This window comes from Sminthopsis crassicaudata, chromosome 3, assembly GCF_048593235.1.
Source record: "Sminthopsis crassicaudata isolate SCR6 chromosome 3, ASM4859323v1, whole genome shotgun sequence".
In the NCBI taxonomy this organism is placed as follows: domain Eukaryota; kingdom Metazoa; phylum Chordata; class Mammalia; order Dasyuromorphia; family Dasyuridae; genus Sminthopsis; species Sminthopsis crassicaudata.
The window spans coordinates 217,927,609-217,947,996 of NC_133619.1; the positions used below are offsets into that span (position 1 = coordinate 217,927,609).

At 34.9% G+C, this 20,388-nt stretch overlaps 1 protein-coding gene across 5 annotated transcripts; it reads right to left on the minus strand.

Annotated features, from left to right (window-relative positions):
• Positions 1–311: 311 nt before the first annotated feature.
• On the minus strand, positions 312–14,594 carry TCEANC (transcription elongation factor A N-terminal and central domain containing). 5 transcript variants are annotated; one of them, XM_074299991.1, is made up of 3 exons: positions 14,506–14,594; positions 6,435–6,575; positions 312–1,451 (listed from the first exon to the last, which is right to left on the minus strand). In XM_074299991.1, the coding sequence occupies exon 3, from the start codon at positions 1,441–1,443 to the stop codon at positions 373–375; it is 1,071 nt and encodes a 356-aa protein (XP_074156092.1). In that variant the 5' UTR covers positions 1,444–1,451; positions 6,435–6,575; positions 14,506–14,594; the 3' UTR covers positions 312–372. The 5 variants fall into 5 exon arrangements, with proteins under 5 accessions (XP_074156092.1, XP_074156091.1, XP_074156093.1 ...); XM_074299990.1 differs by lacking the exon at positions 14,506–14,594 and adding an exon at positions 14,201–14,482; XM_074299992.1 differs by lacking the exon at positions 14,506–14,594 and adding an exon at positions 14,119–14,482.
• Between the last annotated feature and the right edge of the window lie 5,794 nt (positions 14,595–20,388).

Below are 20,388 nucleotides of genomic sequence, written 5' to 3' on the forward strand. Positions count from 1 at the left end.
AAGCATGGATTTGAAACTCAACTTTGCCATTTAGTAGCTGTGTGAATTTGGGTAAATCTGTGCCTCAGTCGTTACTTCTGCCAACTGAGTAGACAAGTATCCATTATATGTCCAAGAGAACTTAAGCCTAAATTTTGGATAAAGTTTAATCATGAAGAAAGAAAATTTTAAAATTACCAATACTTGTATGTGAAAATCAGTATTCCTTTGAAAAGATGTATGTAAAATTTGATATTTGAAAAGAAGAACCTTTTATTGGTAAGCTACCTGGAGGGTTGTGAAAATATAATACCAATGCAACAAGTCTGAAATATGTTTCTCAAGCACTTTATAAAAAATTATCTTTTAAAATTTGTTAATATTTCTTCACAATCATGTGCAAATCCACTTGCTGTGATACCACTGTTCCCCACATTCATTACAAATGACATAGGTCATCATTTGTTCATCTGGGTTTGCACTGCGAACCCAACTTGGAAGGAAAAGTGTGCCTCTAGCAATCATGGTGACCTTGCAATTAAATTTCTCACAGCGCCTACATTTTATTTTGTTTGTTTGTGTGCCATCAATCACTTGAGGAAGATAATGTTCTTGTATACAGGACTCTGTGTATGAAGCCCTCAACTGCTTTAATTCATCATTTGCCATTTCCATGACTGTCATTTCAGCAAATTCTTTTGGAGATAAGGTCCCAGAAAATAGATTTTGTTGTAAATGAGAATTTTTTTGGTTCTTCAAATTTGACAATTTGCTTCTGATGCAATTTTTATATTTCTTAAGATTTTTTGAATAGAGTGCAAAAACATACCCCTCAATTTCTTTTGCCAATTTTTGCATCAATTGATCAGTTTTCTGCTGGTCTGTGGCATAAGAGACTAAGGCTCCATAAAGAAGTTCTACACATTTAGCCCTTGTAGGATCTTGATGCCAAGTTGATTTGCTGCCAATAGATTTAGGGTCTTCTGAATGTTCTGAATGTTCTTTCATTGGAGCAGCACTGTTTTCTGGCACAAATATTTTAATATCTTTTGCAACATCTTGGGCAAGTGACACAGAGTTAGAATTTGCTGTGTCTAATGTCTGTTCTTGACTTTGGTTTGGTGAATTTTCTTCTTGACCTGGACTAACATGTTCAGTTTTTTCCTTACTATCCTCAAGATAAAAATTAGAACTGTTTGTTGGCTGAAAGTAGTGATTTTTATGAAGTGTTTTCCACTTGGAAAGTAAACACCTAGCTTTCTTTTTGAAAATCACTATAGGACAATGTTTTAAAACTCTATATACAGCTCTTACAACATCTGTCTCTTGGAGATGCTCTATACTTATTTGCATTGTTTCTAATTCAGTCAAGTGATCTCCAAGATCTTGGAAATTCTTTTCTGTCAGTAGCTGCTCAATAATTGAAGCTCTGATAGCTGCTTTTTTCTTGGTCTTGTCAGACATCTTTAAATCTGAAAAGAAAGAGGGTGGAGGAAGATCAATTACTTTTCTTAATTAGAAATTAGTCTTTTCATATGCTAACAAACATTGCTTTCATTATCAGTCCCAAGGAAAAAAGTAAGGCTGTTTATGTTGAAAATTGTTATTTTTATGAAGCATTTTCTATTATATAGTGTTTTTTGAACAGTGAGTATTTTCTGAAACATATATGATATGAAATATTAACTGCAATAAAGCATCACACATGAAAATATGAAATATGGTACACAAAAGGACTTGATTTACAGCATTAACAATTATTTAAGATGTGCTAGATGATACTTTGGACCTTTTTCCATGTCCAAATCTACAATTCAGTGGTCTACTCTACATCTAAGGAAAATAATTAATTCATGTGATCATCAGGATGGGGAGGACACCTTACTGGTGTTAATTACATCAGTTCCATACTGGTGAGTAGTATTGAACTATTTTCTCAGAGAGCCAGATGATTTTTATGATTTAGTTGAAATTACCTATCAAGCATTAAAAAATTTAAATCATACTTATTTAAGTATAATAGGTGGATGAAGAAGGTATGAAGGGACTATAAGGACTTCAGTTGCCTGTCTTTCTTATTTAACCAAAACTTCCAGGAAATCCAAATGACCTGAATGACTTGTTTAATAATAGACCAGTAGTAAAGGCCAAGAGTTTCTTTCCCACTGGGAGGGGATATTCCCACTAGGGAATATCACCTAGCTGTCACATCCCCAATCCCCATCCCTCAGCCTTGAAGCACCATCAGTTCCCAAACCCTGAACTGCATCAGGCATCCCCTCACAATGTATGGTCCTAGTTGAACTGGATAAAAACTCTATAACCTTTCTTTGCCCTAACATTTATCAGTTTTAGCACCATCCTACTCCTTTCCACTGGAAATTCCAGCAGGATTTAACATGTTTCCCTTCTTCTGATTGCATTTTTTTTTTCCAATAAAATTGGCTTGTTTGATTTTTTTTCTGCTGACTCCCATATTGTACTGAGCTACATTGTCTGATGCTCCATCACTTTGTACTATATACGTTGTGTGACAGGACCAGTATTTCCCTGAAGAAACTTCTTTCCTCCTAACACTACATGAGGAATCTTTACAAAGCTGCACCCAGGATGCCTAACTGTCTCCTTTTCCCTGACAATGATTTCTGGACATCTAAGAGCCACCCATCTGGCATCTTGGTGTATTTCAGAAGCCCAACTGAGTGGCTATTGGCCATTCATGTTTACATACGGAGATGAGGGAGGTCAAATCCAGGGAAATTATGTGTCATTCTGCTGAATATATATTGCTGTGTTAGAACAAAGTTAAACCTCCTTTTGCTAAATATTCAATTCCTTCAAAGTGTCTCATTTTGTCCCAACATTGAATATGAACTAAGAAAGTGCAGGTAGGAGACTAGCCTCTCTAGCCTATATATGGAAATACATCTGCTCAGACGAGCAGAAAACAGTGAAGGGGATGGTCTTCAGAAATGCACCAAGTCAAAAAGGTCATACTTTCAGATTCTATTACTTGGTACAGCCATGCTACTACTATAGAATTGTTATTGTTCTATTGTTCTTCCTCCCAATATTCTCTACCACAACACTTTCCAAATTGGGTTCTGTGGAATCTTGGTACTCTATATCCCAACTGGTTCACAATACCATATGGGGTCTTATAAATGAATGTGGAAGTTGGGAAATTATGATTTGTTATCAGCAAATGTTTGATTTGTATAACTGATTTACATGTTTTATATACTTATATTCCCAGGGTTATGTAAAATTTTCTCAGACAAGGGGTTATGAATGGAAAAAAAATTTAATAAGTCCTGCTTCATATAATGTCATTAGAGGTTCCTAGATCATGGGTTTACAGATGGAAAAGACCTTAGGAACCACATAGTCTAAGTCCCTTACTTTATAGATGAGTTCAGAAAGATAGTCACATAAGTAGCAAATGTTATTGCCAGGATTTGAACATAGGTTTTTTAGCAGCAATGTTCTTTACTACTATATTACTATACTACTTTACTATTTTGTTTACAAGAAAATTGGGATGCTAACTATATTTTCTCCTCTACAAAACAATTTACCAAAAATAACTAATAATGTGTTAGACTTTTTTTGGGTTGAAAATAGCTTAATTTATCTTATTTTGTTTGCAAATTCTATACCTATTGATCAGAACTTAATGTTTCTGACAATATATTTAAAACTTATTAAAAGTGTTTAATGGACAAATTGGGGAGGAAATACGGCATACTATTCCACTACTGTCCTATGATGCTTACAGGTTTGTTCCGTTAGTCCATGACATTCAAGAATCAAGAAAATGATAAGAAAACCACATTAAGCAAATAGCTACTATGATATTTTTCCTTGAAAATAGCTCAAAAAACAAGCGTAATTAAACAATACTAGATAGAAAATAAGAAGCAAAGGGAGTACCTATTGATGCTTTACCAGTTAATTTCATATCTAGGAGTTTTCATTTAACATTCCAACAAATCACATATTTTGTTTTTTATAGTTTTTCATTCTTGAAAAAGTTAGAATTTAAAAAAAAATTTAGAATAAATAAGTCTTAACAATGAAAAGGCAACATTGTCTTTGAAAGGTACCACAAAATTAGATGTGTAAATTTTTGTGTATTTGTTAAAAATTAGTTAAACAACTTCATAATTATATCTATAACTTCAATAAAAAGCCAAATTACAGTAAAACATTATTAAATATTGATGTTTAATCAATAAAATAATGTTATCATTTTTGTTTTTCAGAATAAACTAAGTCTACTTCTAAAAACATTCTTTTAATGAATTTCCCAATCTTTCCACTTCGTTGACTTTTGAGAGGTTTTTATCATCTAGTGATCTGTCTTCAGATTAAATTACCTTCTCTTCAAAATCTTTTAAAATGTTTTTCTTCTCCTTAAAAAATCAAATGGACATATGACCTTATCTTCTACAGTGGGATTTGTGTCAGTATTTGTAAGTTCCTGTGCTAAGCAACTGAAGACATCAGTTGTCATATTTCTCATTTTTAATGTAAGCATTATTTTTATCACAAGAGGGAGCTATAATATGAAGACTCAAGCAAGATTTCAAAATTTTAAAGCCTATACAACTACTTTATGATTACTTTATTTCTTTCACAACTTGGAATAGTTAGCAAAATTTTTTTTAAAAACAAAGTTAGGCTTAAAAGTTTTAGCCACCTTTTATTAAAAAACAAAACAGTATTTACACTCAAGCAAATTCACCAACTTCAATAAAGGAGTGCCAGATTATTTAGGAATTTCCCTTTTCCAGAATTTTCAACTTTGAAAGTGTCTAATAAAGTCTGTGCACTCCTACTGCACAGAAAAAAGGAAAATAAAAATGTCTCATATTTCGCCAAATTCTAACTAGAGATTTATCTTCTGTAGAGTTAATTTAAAAAAAAACAACATGATAACTGAAAGGACTGAAGAACTGAGATAGGTTGAAGTTTCAACAGAATGATCAAATCTTTATTCTCGGCACAAGTAAAATAAAAGCTTTTCAGCATGGAAGATCAAATATTACAGATACAGAAGTATGGAATGTGTGCATTAACCCTGGAGGAATATGTCAATTGAAGCTAGTAGTAATGTTGTTACACTAGCCTAAAAGGTATATTAAGCCAATAAATTAAGACTGCAAAGCATATAAAAGGCTGTCTGGCCTCGGGTACATTCATAAATGCTAGAATCATAAAATATGAGTTTGATTTGGTTCTTGTAAGATCAATGTAAATATAAAATATTCTATGAAAGCTTAGCTAAAACATTTGCTTTTAAGCCAGTTTTGATCAACAAAGAGACACTGAAATTCTTTAGGGAATTTCAAGGCAATTCTGACAATCACAGAGGTGTTATGTTCCAAAGTTCTAGAAAGTTATCACTGGTCAACGGTGACAATAGTGACAATGGTGGCTTACCAAACTTTATTTCTTTCATATTATCAATCTTTAGCCTAGTTTTTATTTAATTCAAGATTTATTGTGTGCAGTGAGAAATGAAAAGGTTTATGTAATAGTTTAGTTCATCTTCTGATCTCCTAGGCTAAAACAAGGAAAAGGTTATTGTAGCAGTATTCTTTTTTTTCCCCTGAGGCTGGGGTTAAGTGACTTGCCCAGGGTCACCAGCTAGGAAGTATTAAGTGTCTGAGACCAGATTTAGACTCCGTTCCTCCTGAATTCAAGGCTGGTGCTCTATCTGCTGCGCCACCTAGCTGCCCCGCAGTATTCTTTTTTTTTTTATTCATTTTTCCAAATTATCCCTCCCCTCCCTCTACTCCCCCCCCCCCCACCATGGCAGGTAATCCCATACATTTTACATGTGTTACAATATAACCTAGATACAATATATGTGTGTAAATACCATTTTCTTGTTGCACATTAATTATTAGCTTCTGAAGGTATAAGTAACCTGGGTATATAGACAGTAGTGCTAACAATTTACATTCGCTTCCCAGTGTTCCTTCTCTGGGTATAGTTATTTCTGTCCATCATTGATCAACTGGAAGTGAGTTGGATCTTCTTTATGTTGAAGATTTCCACTTCCATCAGAATACATCCTCATACAGTATTGTTGTTGAAGTGTATAGTGATCTTCTGGTTCCCGCAGTATTCTTTATTAGACAACTGAGACCTGGGGTTGGATTCTGGCTGTTAATTACTTGTTGTGTGACTACAGGGAAGTTATTTAATCTCTATGACTCTCTCTTTTTTTTCTTCTGCAAAATATCTATAATACATACAGTGGAAAGCGAATAGAGAGGCTGCTCTCCAAGTTCAAGTTCTCTATTATGCATACTGGATATGTAACCTCGTAAAAGTCACTTTACCTCTTACTACCCTATTGCAATAGGTAACAGAGAAGTTGCACATCTCCAACTGGTAAAGGGAGAATCTCTTGGGAATAAATCAAGAATTTAATAAGCACTTACTAGATGCCAGGCACAGTCAGCAGTTTCTGCTGTCAAAGAGTTTCCTGCACTTATAGAGGGCCAGTAAGTCCATGTTCATATTGGCTCAACATCTCCTGAATAGTTGTAAAGATATTTGATAATAATCTTGATGGAGAATGCCTGCAACAGGAACATGACATTTTAATTATACTATTTATCCCTTAATGAATTAAGGACATACTTGAGGTAAATACATTAATATGATAATTTCTACTATTCATTACTCTGTTTAGACTAGTACTTTGGTAATTCTGTTGATGTTGTTGAGTATCACAACTAGATTATTTACAGTTCTGTGTTGATAAGTATATTGGTATTGATACTTAAAGTGGATAATGAAATGTCAAAGTATGGAATGTGTGCATTAACCCTGGAGGAATATGTCAACTGAAGCTAGTAGTAATGTTGTTACACTAGCCTAAAAGGTATATTAAGCCAATAAATTAAGACTGCAAAGCATATAAAAGGCTGTCTGGCCTCGGGTACATTCATTTACACTCTCTGTATTCAGTGGAATTGGACTCCAACAGATGGTGCCTGAACAGGGACTCCTTTGTCCTGGCAGGAGAGGGCTCCTCTTGATGAGCTCATCATTAAGGTAAGGGGGGGGAAGCAATTTACACAAGAGGTAAGCTAAAGTAAGGAAGAGATAATCACCAAAAGTAATTTATCACTAGAAGTAATTTTTCACAAGGCTGACATAAGGAATAAGATATTTAGATATCATCTAGGTATAGAGATGGGTATAGAATATAGAATATAAGATAGCATTATATATATATATATATATACATATATATATGTGTGTGTGTGTGTGTGTGTGTTTATACACACACGTATATTAAGGTAAAATTTATAAGATTGATTTTTCTCTAGCTGATATAAATACAGTGCACATATTCGATCAGAATAGGGCAAAATCAATCAGATAGCAGGGACAGAGAATTTGTATTAAAATTTTTTGTTTTTTTTTTGTTAAAGAAAAAGATTTGGTAATTACCACAGGACAGTTACAAGAATTTTTGAAATCTGTAGAAATATAGTGTCTTTAGTTTCCTCAAGGGGGAACAATTAATTTGGAAAAATGGGATAAGGTAGGAAAACAAATAGGTGAATATTTCAAAGAAAGAAGACTGGGGGCTCTTACAATTATAGTATTTTCTATTTGGAATATTTTGAAAATATGTCTTGATCTATCAGAGACAGTTCCCTTAACTACAAATCCTTAAAGTAAATTCTTCTACCACAATGTTGAAATGCTAATAAAAAGGAGAATTAGCATGACTTCTGACTCCTTCACCTCCTCCTGTGTCTTTCAGACAAGGGTCTGAAACCCTTGCATAAACACAGATATGAAGGGAAGCAAAACTCTTATGAACCCTGAGGGCTAATTTAGGAGGCAATTAAGAGAGCCAAGAAAAGAGGAGAGGATGTCCCTCTAGAAATGATTTTCCTGTTATAGAAGCTTCTGATCCTAATAATCCAACTCAAATTAGAAGAGAATATTAATTTAATCTGGCTAGTCACCTAATGTGATTTTTGCTGAGGCAGTTTAAATGTTACTGAAAAACAACTTGCCTTTTGAAAATGCTAATGTTAATTGTAAAAAAAGCATTAGCTGAGGGAAAATCAAAAAATGACTTTAGTAGAAATGATTCAAGTGTCAGAATATTAGGATTTTTATTTTTCAAATTACAGTAATGATTGCTGCACTAAATCAGGGCAATTTATGATTTTAAAAATGTTTATGAGTTTATGAGTTTAAAAATGCTATAATTGTGGATAATTGGCTCATCTAAGAAAAAAAAATTGTATTGCTCAAAAGGTTGCACATCATTGAAATCCAGCAGATAAACCTCTGACTTTAAGTCCTAAATGCAGGAAAGTCAGACATTGGGTTTCTGAATATCATTCTCAGAATGATAGGAAAAGTAAGTTGATATCAGGAAACCATTCCCAGGACTGACTCTGGCTCAAACAATGTTGCACTTTCACTTATTTTTTCCCTCAACCTGTGCCTGCCAACAAAATACCTTAAATCTTACTTACTTACAGTACAAGACTTAATGCATGCTACCCCAAGAAGTGCCAAACTTGATTTGTCCCCTTGGTGTCATACAGAATTATAGATAATATAGAATATATTCTCTTGTGTCCTCTTCCTTCTAGTAAGTATGCAGTTCATTGGCATTGCTATGGTTTAAGGTTATACCTGAAATAGTAGATTCTGATTTTTTTTGGAAGTGTTCTTTTCTATGTCACTCTTCACTATGATAATTAAAAAAAGGGGGGGGGAAGGATAGCACAGTTATTAATAATACTTTACAAAAAATTGTTAGCGTAAAGCACAAAAATAAAATAAAATTAATAATAATAATTTTGAGGTGATGAAGATTTTGGAGGTACAGGAGAAGAGGCATTCTGGATGCAGTGGTCTATTGCTGATTCTAGGCCAATTTTAAAATAGAAATTAGAAAGGATAATTTAGTTACTCCAAATGATTATCAAAAATTGGTGAAGAATATTAATTGGATAAAACTATTTGAAATTGGAAACACATGGATTGATAAAATTATTTAAAATTTTAAGAGTAGATTTTAACCCTAATTCAAAAGAAGTCTGAGGATCAGCTGCAAGCAGTGGATGGTATTTACAGATGCTACTAGTAAACAATCAGCCTCTTTAATATATTCCACCCACTACTAAATTTATTTTTAATACACCGTTTGAATATACACAACAGAATAAATCATATGCAATTATTACTACACTGTACACTGATCAAGAACCTCTTACTATTTTTCAGATAGGAAATTTGCTGTTTATGAAACAGTCCCAGCCCTGGACATCCTTCTGGTTAAAATGAGATTCCTTTAATATTAATATTTATTATTATAATATCTATTATTGTTTAAAAGAATGATTTATGTTTCACAAAGTTAATAATTGAAGAGTTGTTTTTATTTTTCAAGTTTATGGCTTTTGTCAAAGCTGGAACAGTCTTCTTCCATGTCATTTTGTCTGTGTTTGCCTATGTTTCTGCCCAGATTGTCTGTGTCATATTTGTTTTGTGAACTAGATTTTGTTAGCTGGAAAGATAACCAAACAACAAGAAAAAACCTCTATACTGTCGTTAGAATGCTGAAAAAATGTCTTAAAAAGCCTAACTTTTTTCTGTGAACTTTAGCTCTGGCCAAGCTGGGAACTACACCCCAAAAATTAGCGAATTAAATTAAAATAACATCTTTACAGATTCTCAAAAGTTTTTAGATCAAAACATCTTTACAGATTCTCAAAATTTTGAAAGCAATGATTAAGAAGTTTGACATTAGTCATTTTAAAATTGCAAGAAAAATTCTTGAAATATTGGGGATAATTCAGGAATTTATCCCATTCTGAAAGAAAAGGAAAAAACAACTAGGTAAATAGCAAAATTTTGTTAAGCCTTCTTTTGACTTCTATCTTGTCTGGAGGCTCCTTTTACTCCATCGGAATTAAGGGTGGACCCTAGTAAGAACTGCTAAAATTGATATAGCCCAAATCCCTCTATTTGCTAATCCCCTCATCTCAGATCAGATTAAAACTCATTCTGCCTCACCTGTAGAAATAGGGAAGCAGCTAGTGGGGACCTCTCACAACCTAGTCCAGAAATTTCCCCAACCCAGCTTAGGGGAATGGGAATGGAGGGAGGGTTAGATTCCATAGTCAGCATTCCCTAAACCCTGGCACCTAAAACTACCATCAAAGGGATATCCTTGCACGAGTCATCCCAGCTTTCAGCAGCCTCTGTCCAGGAACTGTCTGGGAAGAACCTAGGTACCCCTGGAAACACCCAACATGGTAGCAGGAAGTGAAAAAGCCACTCAGCCTCTGTTTTTGGTAAACTCACCATTTTGTTTCAGTTACAGAAATGTATTAGCTATATAATTTATGGCAAATGATTATATCTCTGCCTAGTTTTTTCTGATTTGTAAAGATAATAATTGTTGTGAAGATCATACAATTATAAAAGTGCTAAGCAAAAAAATACTATATGAATGTTAACTGCTTTACTGAATACTATTGCTTCATATTTGCTAATTTTATGGGTTTTTAAGATATGACCAACATACAATGCCAATGTTGAGATAAATAATTTTTGGGTATGTTAAGCAAATTCAACTAAATTAAGGTCTCACCAGGCCTAGGAGAATAGTGCCTAGAATCTCTTTTTCCTCCTTCTTCCTTTCCCTCCTTCCCTGAATGAAGGGATAAGAGGGAGAGAAAGGGAATATACATAATTAAGTGAAATTTGTAATTTGAGATATGACAGTAAAAGAAGTTCTAAAAGAGGCCCACTAAAGAAATATATATATATATATATATATATATATATATGTATATATAAATTGTATTCTGTTTGCACTAAATTTAGGAAAACAGAAAAGCAGTTTGTGGCTATTTAAAAACTGACCCAAACCAGCCTGCTTTTGAGTTATCTAGAGTCAGGCAGGCTTCTCAGGACCCAGTCACAAAAAAAAAAAATTTGACATTTTAACTCTTTCCTGGCTTACAAAAGAGAAATGATCTGTGTGAATTGGAAGATATCCTAATGGTAATTCAGGGTTACCTCCTTATCATGATCATGCATCACAGGGAAGCCTTTTACTCTAAGCAACATTAAACTCCTTACATACTTTTGCCCATATGTGTAAGGCAATCCAAATTCAATATCATTAAATATGTGAATACATTTTAAAATTATGCTAATATGTTGTTGAAATATATTTTTATTAAAGATCATGAGATTTTCCTTGCCTCTGTGAACCATAATGAATTTGTTTTATCTATTTAACTTTCTAGTGAATTGCTTCCTGAATGTATATCAAACATATCAAATGTATAACTACTGTAAAATTATAAATAATTGCATAATTTATTTCAGAAAGAAATTGCGAGTAGCAAACAGTGATATTTTAGGGAGCCAAATGATGAACTAAATGTAGATTGAAAAAAAAGTAAAAACCTTAGAAATGAGATCAGAAGAACCTTGGACTTAGAATAGATTGGATTAGAATTAGGAGAAAATATATACTTTGGAGAAACCTCTGCATTAAACATCTCTGACAAAAATCTAACATCTCATCTTTAAAGTCTTTTGAGAGCAGACATATTCATATGTCATTTCCAACAGATAAGTTTTTAAAAAGAAATGTATCTTTCTATCAACAAGCATCTGAAAAACTTTTGAATCATAATGAAAAATATTTTGAAATAGTTTGAATATAATCCCATACTCATTAAACTGGCAATGATGATAAGATTTGAAAAAATTTAGTATTAGAACAATTCTGGGAAGAATCACAGTATCTGAAAATAGTTGAGTATAAATTAGTCCAACTATTCTGGGGAAAAGAATTGGACTTATATAGGAAAATTACAAAATTGTTCATACTTACTGACACAGAAATCCTACTAGGATTATATGACAGTGATAAGGTTCATTTATACATAAACATTTATAACAGCATTATTTTTGAACACAAAAATCTTTTAAACTAAATATGTGACCAGTGATGGAGGTAGAGAGGGGAAAGCCAACAGCTGTAACTTATGAAAGTAATCTAATTTTATAAAAGGATAAAAGAATTCAAAGAAACATAGGCATATTTTTTATGAAGTGAAACAGTAAAGAAAACAGAACTAAAAGAATAATATATGCAATGACTACAAAGTAATTACACTAAAAGGCAAGAAAAATTCAGGCAAATCAAACCATTCAGGTTGGTACTATACTATCAAAGTTAAAGTACATATCCTTCCTCTTAATCAGAAAAACTATGGCTCAGTATTATCAACATCAATCAAGCTATTAGATTGTTTTGTTGTTTTAGTGTGAATTACAAAGTAATTTTCCAAAAGTTCAGGTTGGACCCTAATACTCAAACTCAAAAAGAACTCATGACTTCTAAAATTAAATATAAATTTCTGTTTGACATGTAAAGCTCTTCACAACTTTTATACCTTTCCTGAATTTTAATATATTACTACCTTCCATGAACTTTAGGTTCCAACAATTCTAACCTACCTGCTATTTCACAAGTATAAACATTTTCTGCCTCCTAGTCCTTTACAATGGGCTATTTTAGAGATCTGAAATGCTTTCTTTCCCTTCTAACTTCTGCCTTTCATAATCCTGAATACTTTCCAGCCTCAGTTCATAAGTCTTCCCAAGCATTTACTAAATCATCAAAATGATCTTGTGTTCATTTTGTATATACTGCATGTCGCCTCTTTGGCTGGAAGGCTATTGTTTCACTTTTGTCTCTATGTCTGGGATATTACAGTTTAATAAATTCTTGTCAACTGGTGAAGAGAGAAACTCTGCTTTGTAGTAAAGTGTTGTGTCAAAACAAAATATCGTTTTTAAAATCAGACTGGACTCAGGAATCTCGACATAGCTACCTAGTAGTAGGAAACTCCATATACAGTTAAGAATGCTATAATCTGTAATTGCCTATCTATAAGTAGCAGGTAAGCTTTTATTATCTTCCCAGCCCTCAGGTTGGGATAACAAAGGTAACGACATAATTATTATCTGTTTGCTTTTTCCAATATTGTTATTCAGTTCTTTAGCATTTATGGTCACTTGAGGATAAGTGTCCCTTCAGAATTTTCTTCTTTAAAAAAACAAAACTACCACCCTGTGATAAGAATTGACGGAGATTTCTTTGTATGGGACAATTTGTGCAGTTTTATTCTTTAGAAAGAACTTTTTGTCTATCCCTAGGAGAATTTTCTACACAGGCACTTAATAAACAGTAATGTGTCTCTCTCCATTCTGATTTTTATGTTTATTTCTAGTTAAAAAGCAAGCTTTACTTTATATTCTCAGTCACTAAAAAGTTCTTCCAAATGAGGTTTTAATTCAATTGAACAGTATTGAACATGATTATAATTTGCAGTAATTCCAGGAAATGGACAGTAAAAGTTACTTATAGATGTAACCAGAACTAAACAGATATAAATAACCAATCATATGTATTTTCATAGCTGCCTCCTCATATGTATGACAAGCTGTCCGTGATAGGAATTCCTATTTGTGAAAGATTCCCCTCCTTTCAAACTCTCAATGTATGATTTTTTTTCTTTAACAGTTTTTTATTTTTCCAAATTAATGAAAAATGTTTTCAACGTTCATCTTTGCAAAAGCTCTTGTTCCAAATTTTTCTCCCTTCCTCCCCCCATTAACTTTCAATTCTATGTAAATCCATGCCTGGCTCAGTGGCAGGAGCAATAGATTTGGAGTCAAAGTTATTGTTCACGATCCAGTTCTGTGAAACTTATCACCTGTGTGACTCAGTTTCCTCAATTGTAAAAGGAATCAATGCCTTTTCATTTTTAAATCTCTGCTATCACTTTTCAGCTCTCAATTCATGCCTTGCTCAGTAGCGGAAACAATGAAATTGGGTCCTCAGTGTGTATGTTAGCCTCTTTGGGTCTCAGTTTCCTCATCTGTAAAATGAGCCCAACAAGACCCAAAGGGCTAATTCTAAATCTACGAACCCTACCTACCCGTTACGGTCCCTAAATCCCTCCCTGGCTCGACAGCAAGAGCAATGGGGCTGGAGTCAGAGGACCTTCTCCCTGGGCACGTAGTCTCCCGAGGTTTTGGGGTCCTCACCAGAAAAACGAGGTGTGGGACCCGGGGTCTTTTAAGGTCTCCTCTAACTCAGCATCTAGGAGCCTAAGAAAGCAAAACATACTTGCAGCCTTTGGCAAGTGAAGGCCGGAACCAGTCGGGGAACGCTTCGCGCCTCCCTCACAGGGTAGAAGGGTGGATGGGGAGAAAGGTGACTAGACTTGAGGAAAGGGAGGAGGCGGAAGTGCCGGAGTTCGGCGGCGCAATTCTTCTTCCGCTCTATTCTCCACCTCTCCGCCCCGACCTCGCTCAGCTAGGGAAGGGCGAGGCCGTATTCCTCGCGGTCCACTCTTCCCCTCGTTAACGCCAAAAGAGAGTCTTCCCGCGTTTCGCCTCTCTCCCTAGGGCTGAGGCGTGCGCCTTGCTCACCTGTCCCGCAGGAAGACGCTTCATTTAGGGGTTACAATCCGCGCGGGACAAGGCTTCTCTTTCCAGTGGGTGGGGAAGAGAGGAAGAAGAGGATTGGAGAGAAAGAAGAGACACTTAACCAATCAAAAGTCATAGAATATATTCCTTTTAGACAAGGCAAGCAAGCTTGGGAAGCGGAGCATGCGCGATGCGGTTTACGACTTTCACTCCTTCCTCTCGGTGGGGGTCTTTCGGCTTCCTTTTAGTTCTGAGGTCTATGTTTGGGTTCCCTTCTGTTCCTTCGGCAATTTCATATCACTCTGGAAAAGGAAGCTACTTTTTATTTAGCCCAACATCCCGGATAACACTTTTAAGGTGAACGTAATAAAGTGCACTCCACGACATGAAATGTCTTATTCACCAATTATAAGGGAAGCTCCCTGAGGACCGGGTTTGTCTTGTTTTTGCTCTTGGTTTAGTTCCTTGCCCGTGGGAGACGCTTAATTAAATATTTATTGGACACCTTGCTGGAAACCTGTATTTTATTTTATTTTATTTTTTTAATTTTTTATTATTATATATATATATTTTATAATATTATCCCTTGTATTCATTTTTCCAAATTATCCCCCCCTCCCTCTATTCCCTCCCCCCGATGACAGGCAATCCCATACATTTTACATGTGTTACAATATAGTCTAGGTACAATACATGTGTGTGAATATCATTTTCTTGTTGCACAATAAACATTAGAATCCGAAGGTATATGCAACCTGGGCAGACAAATATTAGTGCTAACAATTTACATTCACTTCCCAGTGTTTCTTCTCTGGGTGTAGCTACCTCTGTCCATCATTGATCAACTGGAAGTGAGTTGGATCTTCTTTATGTTGAAGATTTCCACTTCCATCAGAATACATCCTCATACAGTTTTGTTGTTGAAGTATACAGTGATCTTCTGGTTCTGCTCATTTCACTCAGCATCAGTTGGTTTAAGTCTCTCCAGGCCTCTCTGTATTCCTCCTGCTGGTCATTTCTTACCGAGCAATAATATTCCATAACCTTCATATACCACAATTTACCCAACCATTCTCCAACTGATGGACATCCATTCATCTTCCAGTTTCTAGCTACAACAAAAAGAGCTGCCACAAACATTTTGGCACATATATGTCTCTTTCCGCTCTTTAGTATTTCTTTGGGATATAATCCCAGTAGTAGCGCTGCTGGGTCAAAGGGTATGCACAGTTTGATAACTTTTTGGGCATAATTCCAGATTGCTCTCCAGAATGGCTGGATTCTTTTGCAACTCCACCAGCAATGTATTAGTGTCCCAGTTTCCCCACATCCCCTCCAACATTCATCATTATTTGTTCCTGTCATCTTAGCCAATCTGACAGGTGTGTAGTGGTATCTCAGAGTGTTCTTAATTTGCATTTCTCTGATCAGTAGTGATTTGGAACACTCTTTCATGTGAGTGGATATAGTTTCAATTTCTTCCTCTGAGAATTGTCTGTTCATATCCTTTGACCATTTATCAATTGGAGAATGGTTTGGGGAAACCTGTATTTTAACTAGATGAAGGAAAAAGAAGCTTCTTATATTTGAAATTGGTTGGGAAACATTTTATCTCAAGCTCTTTCTGTGGAAGGAGAAAATGTTTATAAACATTTCTCATTATCTGATTGAAAGGTCCTACAAATATAGGCACAAAGTTACAACTTGATTTTGGGGGAAAATATTTGTTGGACGAATCTCAGTATTGGATCCTCTTAGGTATTCATAACCTTGAGTTCATGAATTTAGGAAAGAAACATTGTATAAATTAAAATGTAACTTTGTAATCCTACTAAGAAAAGGTTGAACGTTAGAGATCTACAACCGTTTGTGAATATCCCAAACCTGGGTACATAAAGAAAGGAGGGGCGGAGAAGACTAGCGCTGACTCTCAAGGAACTCGTAGTCTAGGGGTAGTATTGGAGGGGAAACCTGGAAGAGGCAGAAGGTTATGGAATTCAGGGTCCATTATAAATTATCCTAGAAGAATTCTGAACAAGTCAGTTGCCCCTCTATGTGATGAGATCTAGATAAGGTATACCTAAATAAAATTAAGATTAATTGAGGTCTAGTGGCAGGTTCGGGGTACAGGGAGTCAAATGGAGCTTCCCTGCAATTCCTTTGGACTCAGCGCAAGGATACAGAGTTAAATGAAGGCTAGTGGTGGCGCAGAGTCCCTTGTAAAGGAATTTACAGACCTGAAAACCTAGATTGATAAAAATAAAGATTTATTGTAGGGTTTGGAAGCAAAGCTAAAGTCTGATTAGTAAAAAGTATTAGAGAAAGAAATGCACCAGGAAGTCTGGTGGACAGAGAGTCTGTGATGCAAAGCATGTTGCTTGCATGTTTCCACCCTCTGTAAAAAAGATGATTCCAGCTTGGCTCTTTTATTTGGTTAGAGGCCTATGGTGGAGTCCCAGGTTGGTTGCTTGCTGAACCCAGCCAGGGCCAGAACCTGCTGGGTGGGGTTTGGAAGACCGGAGCAGATCATTAGTTAGCTCAGATGCGGTATCTCCCTTTGGAATACAAAAGAGTGCTTTTGACCAGGTCTTGCAAATCAAAGGTCAGCCATGGGGGTTGGGGATCAGAAAGGAATATAAAAGGGGCTACCTCCCGCATCATAAGAACCCCCCCCTCATATTGTTAAATGAAACTTCGGAGATGGTCTGCCTGATCCAAGGAGTATAATGGGTAGTTGAAAAGAAATATGTCTAAATAAGTAGACCTGAAGTTTTGACTTAGAAGGAACTTCAGTAATTTAAAATATATATTTGACTTGAGAGAGTTTTGCTGAGCTAGTTGATTATGGATTATGGATCTGACTCACAAAAGAAGTCAAGTAGTACTGAAATTTTGAGATAATTCACAAAAGCTTTAACTATTCTCCTGTAAGAAAGAGTCAATGGCAATGAAGAAGCAATGGATGACAGGATCTGTGTAATAGAGCCTGGATAGATGACTTCATCAGATGACAGCAATTTGGGGAAGCAAGAGTTGCAAGTTTTGGAGGTCTAGGGCATAATCCATGGTGGGGAGCACCATCCTAGGATCCTGAACTGGTCAGACCACTTTGTTCCCTCTCCTTTAGTGGTGTGGTGTGGGAATCTATGAAAAAGTGTGCCTCTTGTATATGGGGAAGTTTTCTTTATTATTTTCCAAAGCTATTAAGTGACTGTTTTGAGTCAATGTATCTTCTCAAAAAATGGAAGATTCAGGTAAGCCTATTTGCTATGAAAATGAATGGTTACCGACCTAAAGCTTACCTTAAATTTAGGTGTAATGGGGAGAAGGTAAGGAAGGTTATAATAGGATGGCTTTTTTTTTCTAGGTCATCAAAAAGTAACATTTAGGAATCTATAGAAATTAACCAAGAACTCACCCTTATTTCTGCCATCCTACTCTCTTTTATTCCTAACACCAAATGAATCATTAAGGTAGAACTCTAAAGTTCCAATGATTTAATTGGACAATATACTGATAGTAAGGCTGTAAGGAAAAAAGGTAGATGTGTGTATGTGTGTGTGAATATGTGTGTTTGTGCTTGTTTTTTTTTCTTAGAAAAGGAATGAGAATGAACAGAAGAAAATATTTTACTGAACTGAAGAGGGTGGACCTGACAAAGCTAGATTATAAATATTTGAGTGAACTAGAGAAAAATGAGATTTGAAACTTTTAAAATTCATTCTGATATTTTAATTAAGGCATCAGTAACATCAATTGGCAGTAGAATATGGATTGTTGCTACGGTCCTCAGCAAAAGTAATTTTTTATTTTGTTACCCTTCAGCTTTGAATCCGATCAATACAATCAAATAAACATTCATTAAGTGTCTTCTCTGTATAAAGCACGATGCTAACCATTGGAGATAATTCTTGAAAAATGGAAACTATGCTGCTCTTACAGAGCTTCTACTGACAATATCCTGTCAGGATGCAATATGTAAACAGATAACAATGTACATAATTGGAGGAAGAAGGAGAAAATACTAACAACTAGGAGTTTCAATAAAGGCTTTGGAACATCAATGGATGAAAAACCAGGAATTTCAAGAGATGCCCTTTGAGGAGGAAGTGCATTCAGGGTAGAGAAGATAGTCAATATGAAAGTACAGAGAAGTGAAATAGAATGCCAGTTTGACATATTTAGTTCAGCTTGGCTGAAATATAGATTGTGTGAATGGCACTAATGTGCCTTAAACCTGGGAAAGTAGGCTAGAATCCAAATGTGATGGGCTTTATATGCCAAGATGAGGACTTTATAGATTATCCTAGAAGGAGTAGGGGTACCTAAAAACTCTGGAGTAGGCCAATGATACAGCCAGACTTGTTTTATTTAAGGAAGATTATTTTGGCAGCTATTTGCCAGATGAATTGAAAGGGAGAAGGCAGGAGGAAGCCAACATCTAGGAATCCAGTCAGGAGACTGTGTCAGTAGCCCAGGTAACAGGTAACGAGGGCTTGATCTTTAGTGGTTTCAATGATAGTAGAGAGGAAGGGGATATTGCAGATATAGGAGCAATAAATCTTGACAACTGATTGAAAGTAGAAGGAGAAATGAAGAGAGAAGAATCAAGGATGGTTCAAAGATTTTTAATTCTGGGGGATTGTAGAGATAGTGGTTCTTTTCTTTATGAACTATTCCACTTCATGTCTTCCTTTTGCATCCATTGCCCTTGTGCTTTTCCTTACTCACTTTTTCAGTTGGTTAAAATGATTAAATTGATGTTAAACCTGGCAGACTATTTAGTGAAATTCTTCGCAAAGTAAATAAATACTCAATAATTAATGAAATGAAAATTTCTTAAGGAGTATTTACATTTTTCCAACAATATACCCATTATTGCATGAAATACAATTTATTAATATGGTATAGTTTGGCTTTGAATTACATAAAATACATTTGTGATTAAAAAATACTGCTGTGTTAGTATTGTACAGCAGAGGGCACCATTTAAAAAATAAGTTATTTGAAAACTTGCAACTTGAAATACAACTTAAAAGGCAGAATTTTTCCATTTTGATTTCATTAGCATGTACTATGCACTATGAATCAGTTACTGAGATAATATTTTTACTATTTAAAATATGAAACAGCAAAATATTTCTGAAATGCACTCTCATTTGAGTTATAGAGAGAGGTTATAGAGAGAATTATGAGAAGATAAACTTGTATTAGTTCCTAGAGAAGCCCAGATTCCCTAAAAAACATCCTCAGTAAAACTCTAAAACTGCAGTCCTAATGCCCTAGAAGAAGAAAGACCAATACCAGCACAGGCCAGCTTTAAAACCCTAGCTACAGAAAGACAAAGGTTTGAAACATCATATAGGCAGGAAGGATCAATCCAGCTTCTAAAAACCTAAATCTGAACCATAACAGGAGACAATGTCAAACAAATTTCATAGTAAATGAGGTCTAGTCTTAGCCACAATATTCAAGTTCATTCAGTGTCTTCCCATGTCATCCAGGAGTGCAGAGAGATAAATAAATAGAAAATGCCAAAAATAATGAAGAGTCCTTGACTATAGCAAAACTGGGTACATTTCTAGAGGGGATAAACTGAGCCTTTATTGAAGTAGAGCAGGGATAAATAAACTATAATTTGGGCTGTCTTTTTATTAAGAAAAAAATAATTTAAAATCAATATCAAAGTAAAATAAAAATTAAAAAAGTATGGCTGCTCAATTAATGGTTTTTTAAAGTTTTATTGAATTTAAAATACAATACAGTATAGTATAACATCTTAGAAGACATTGTTTTTGCTCTCTAGCAAATGAGTTGTTTCCCTGTTTGTCTTATTTAGTCATGTTCTCTACAAGTGTGCCCTCCATGTGTGATCTGTGTCCCTTT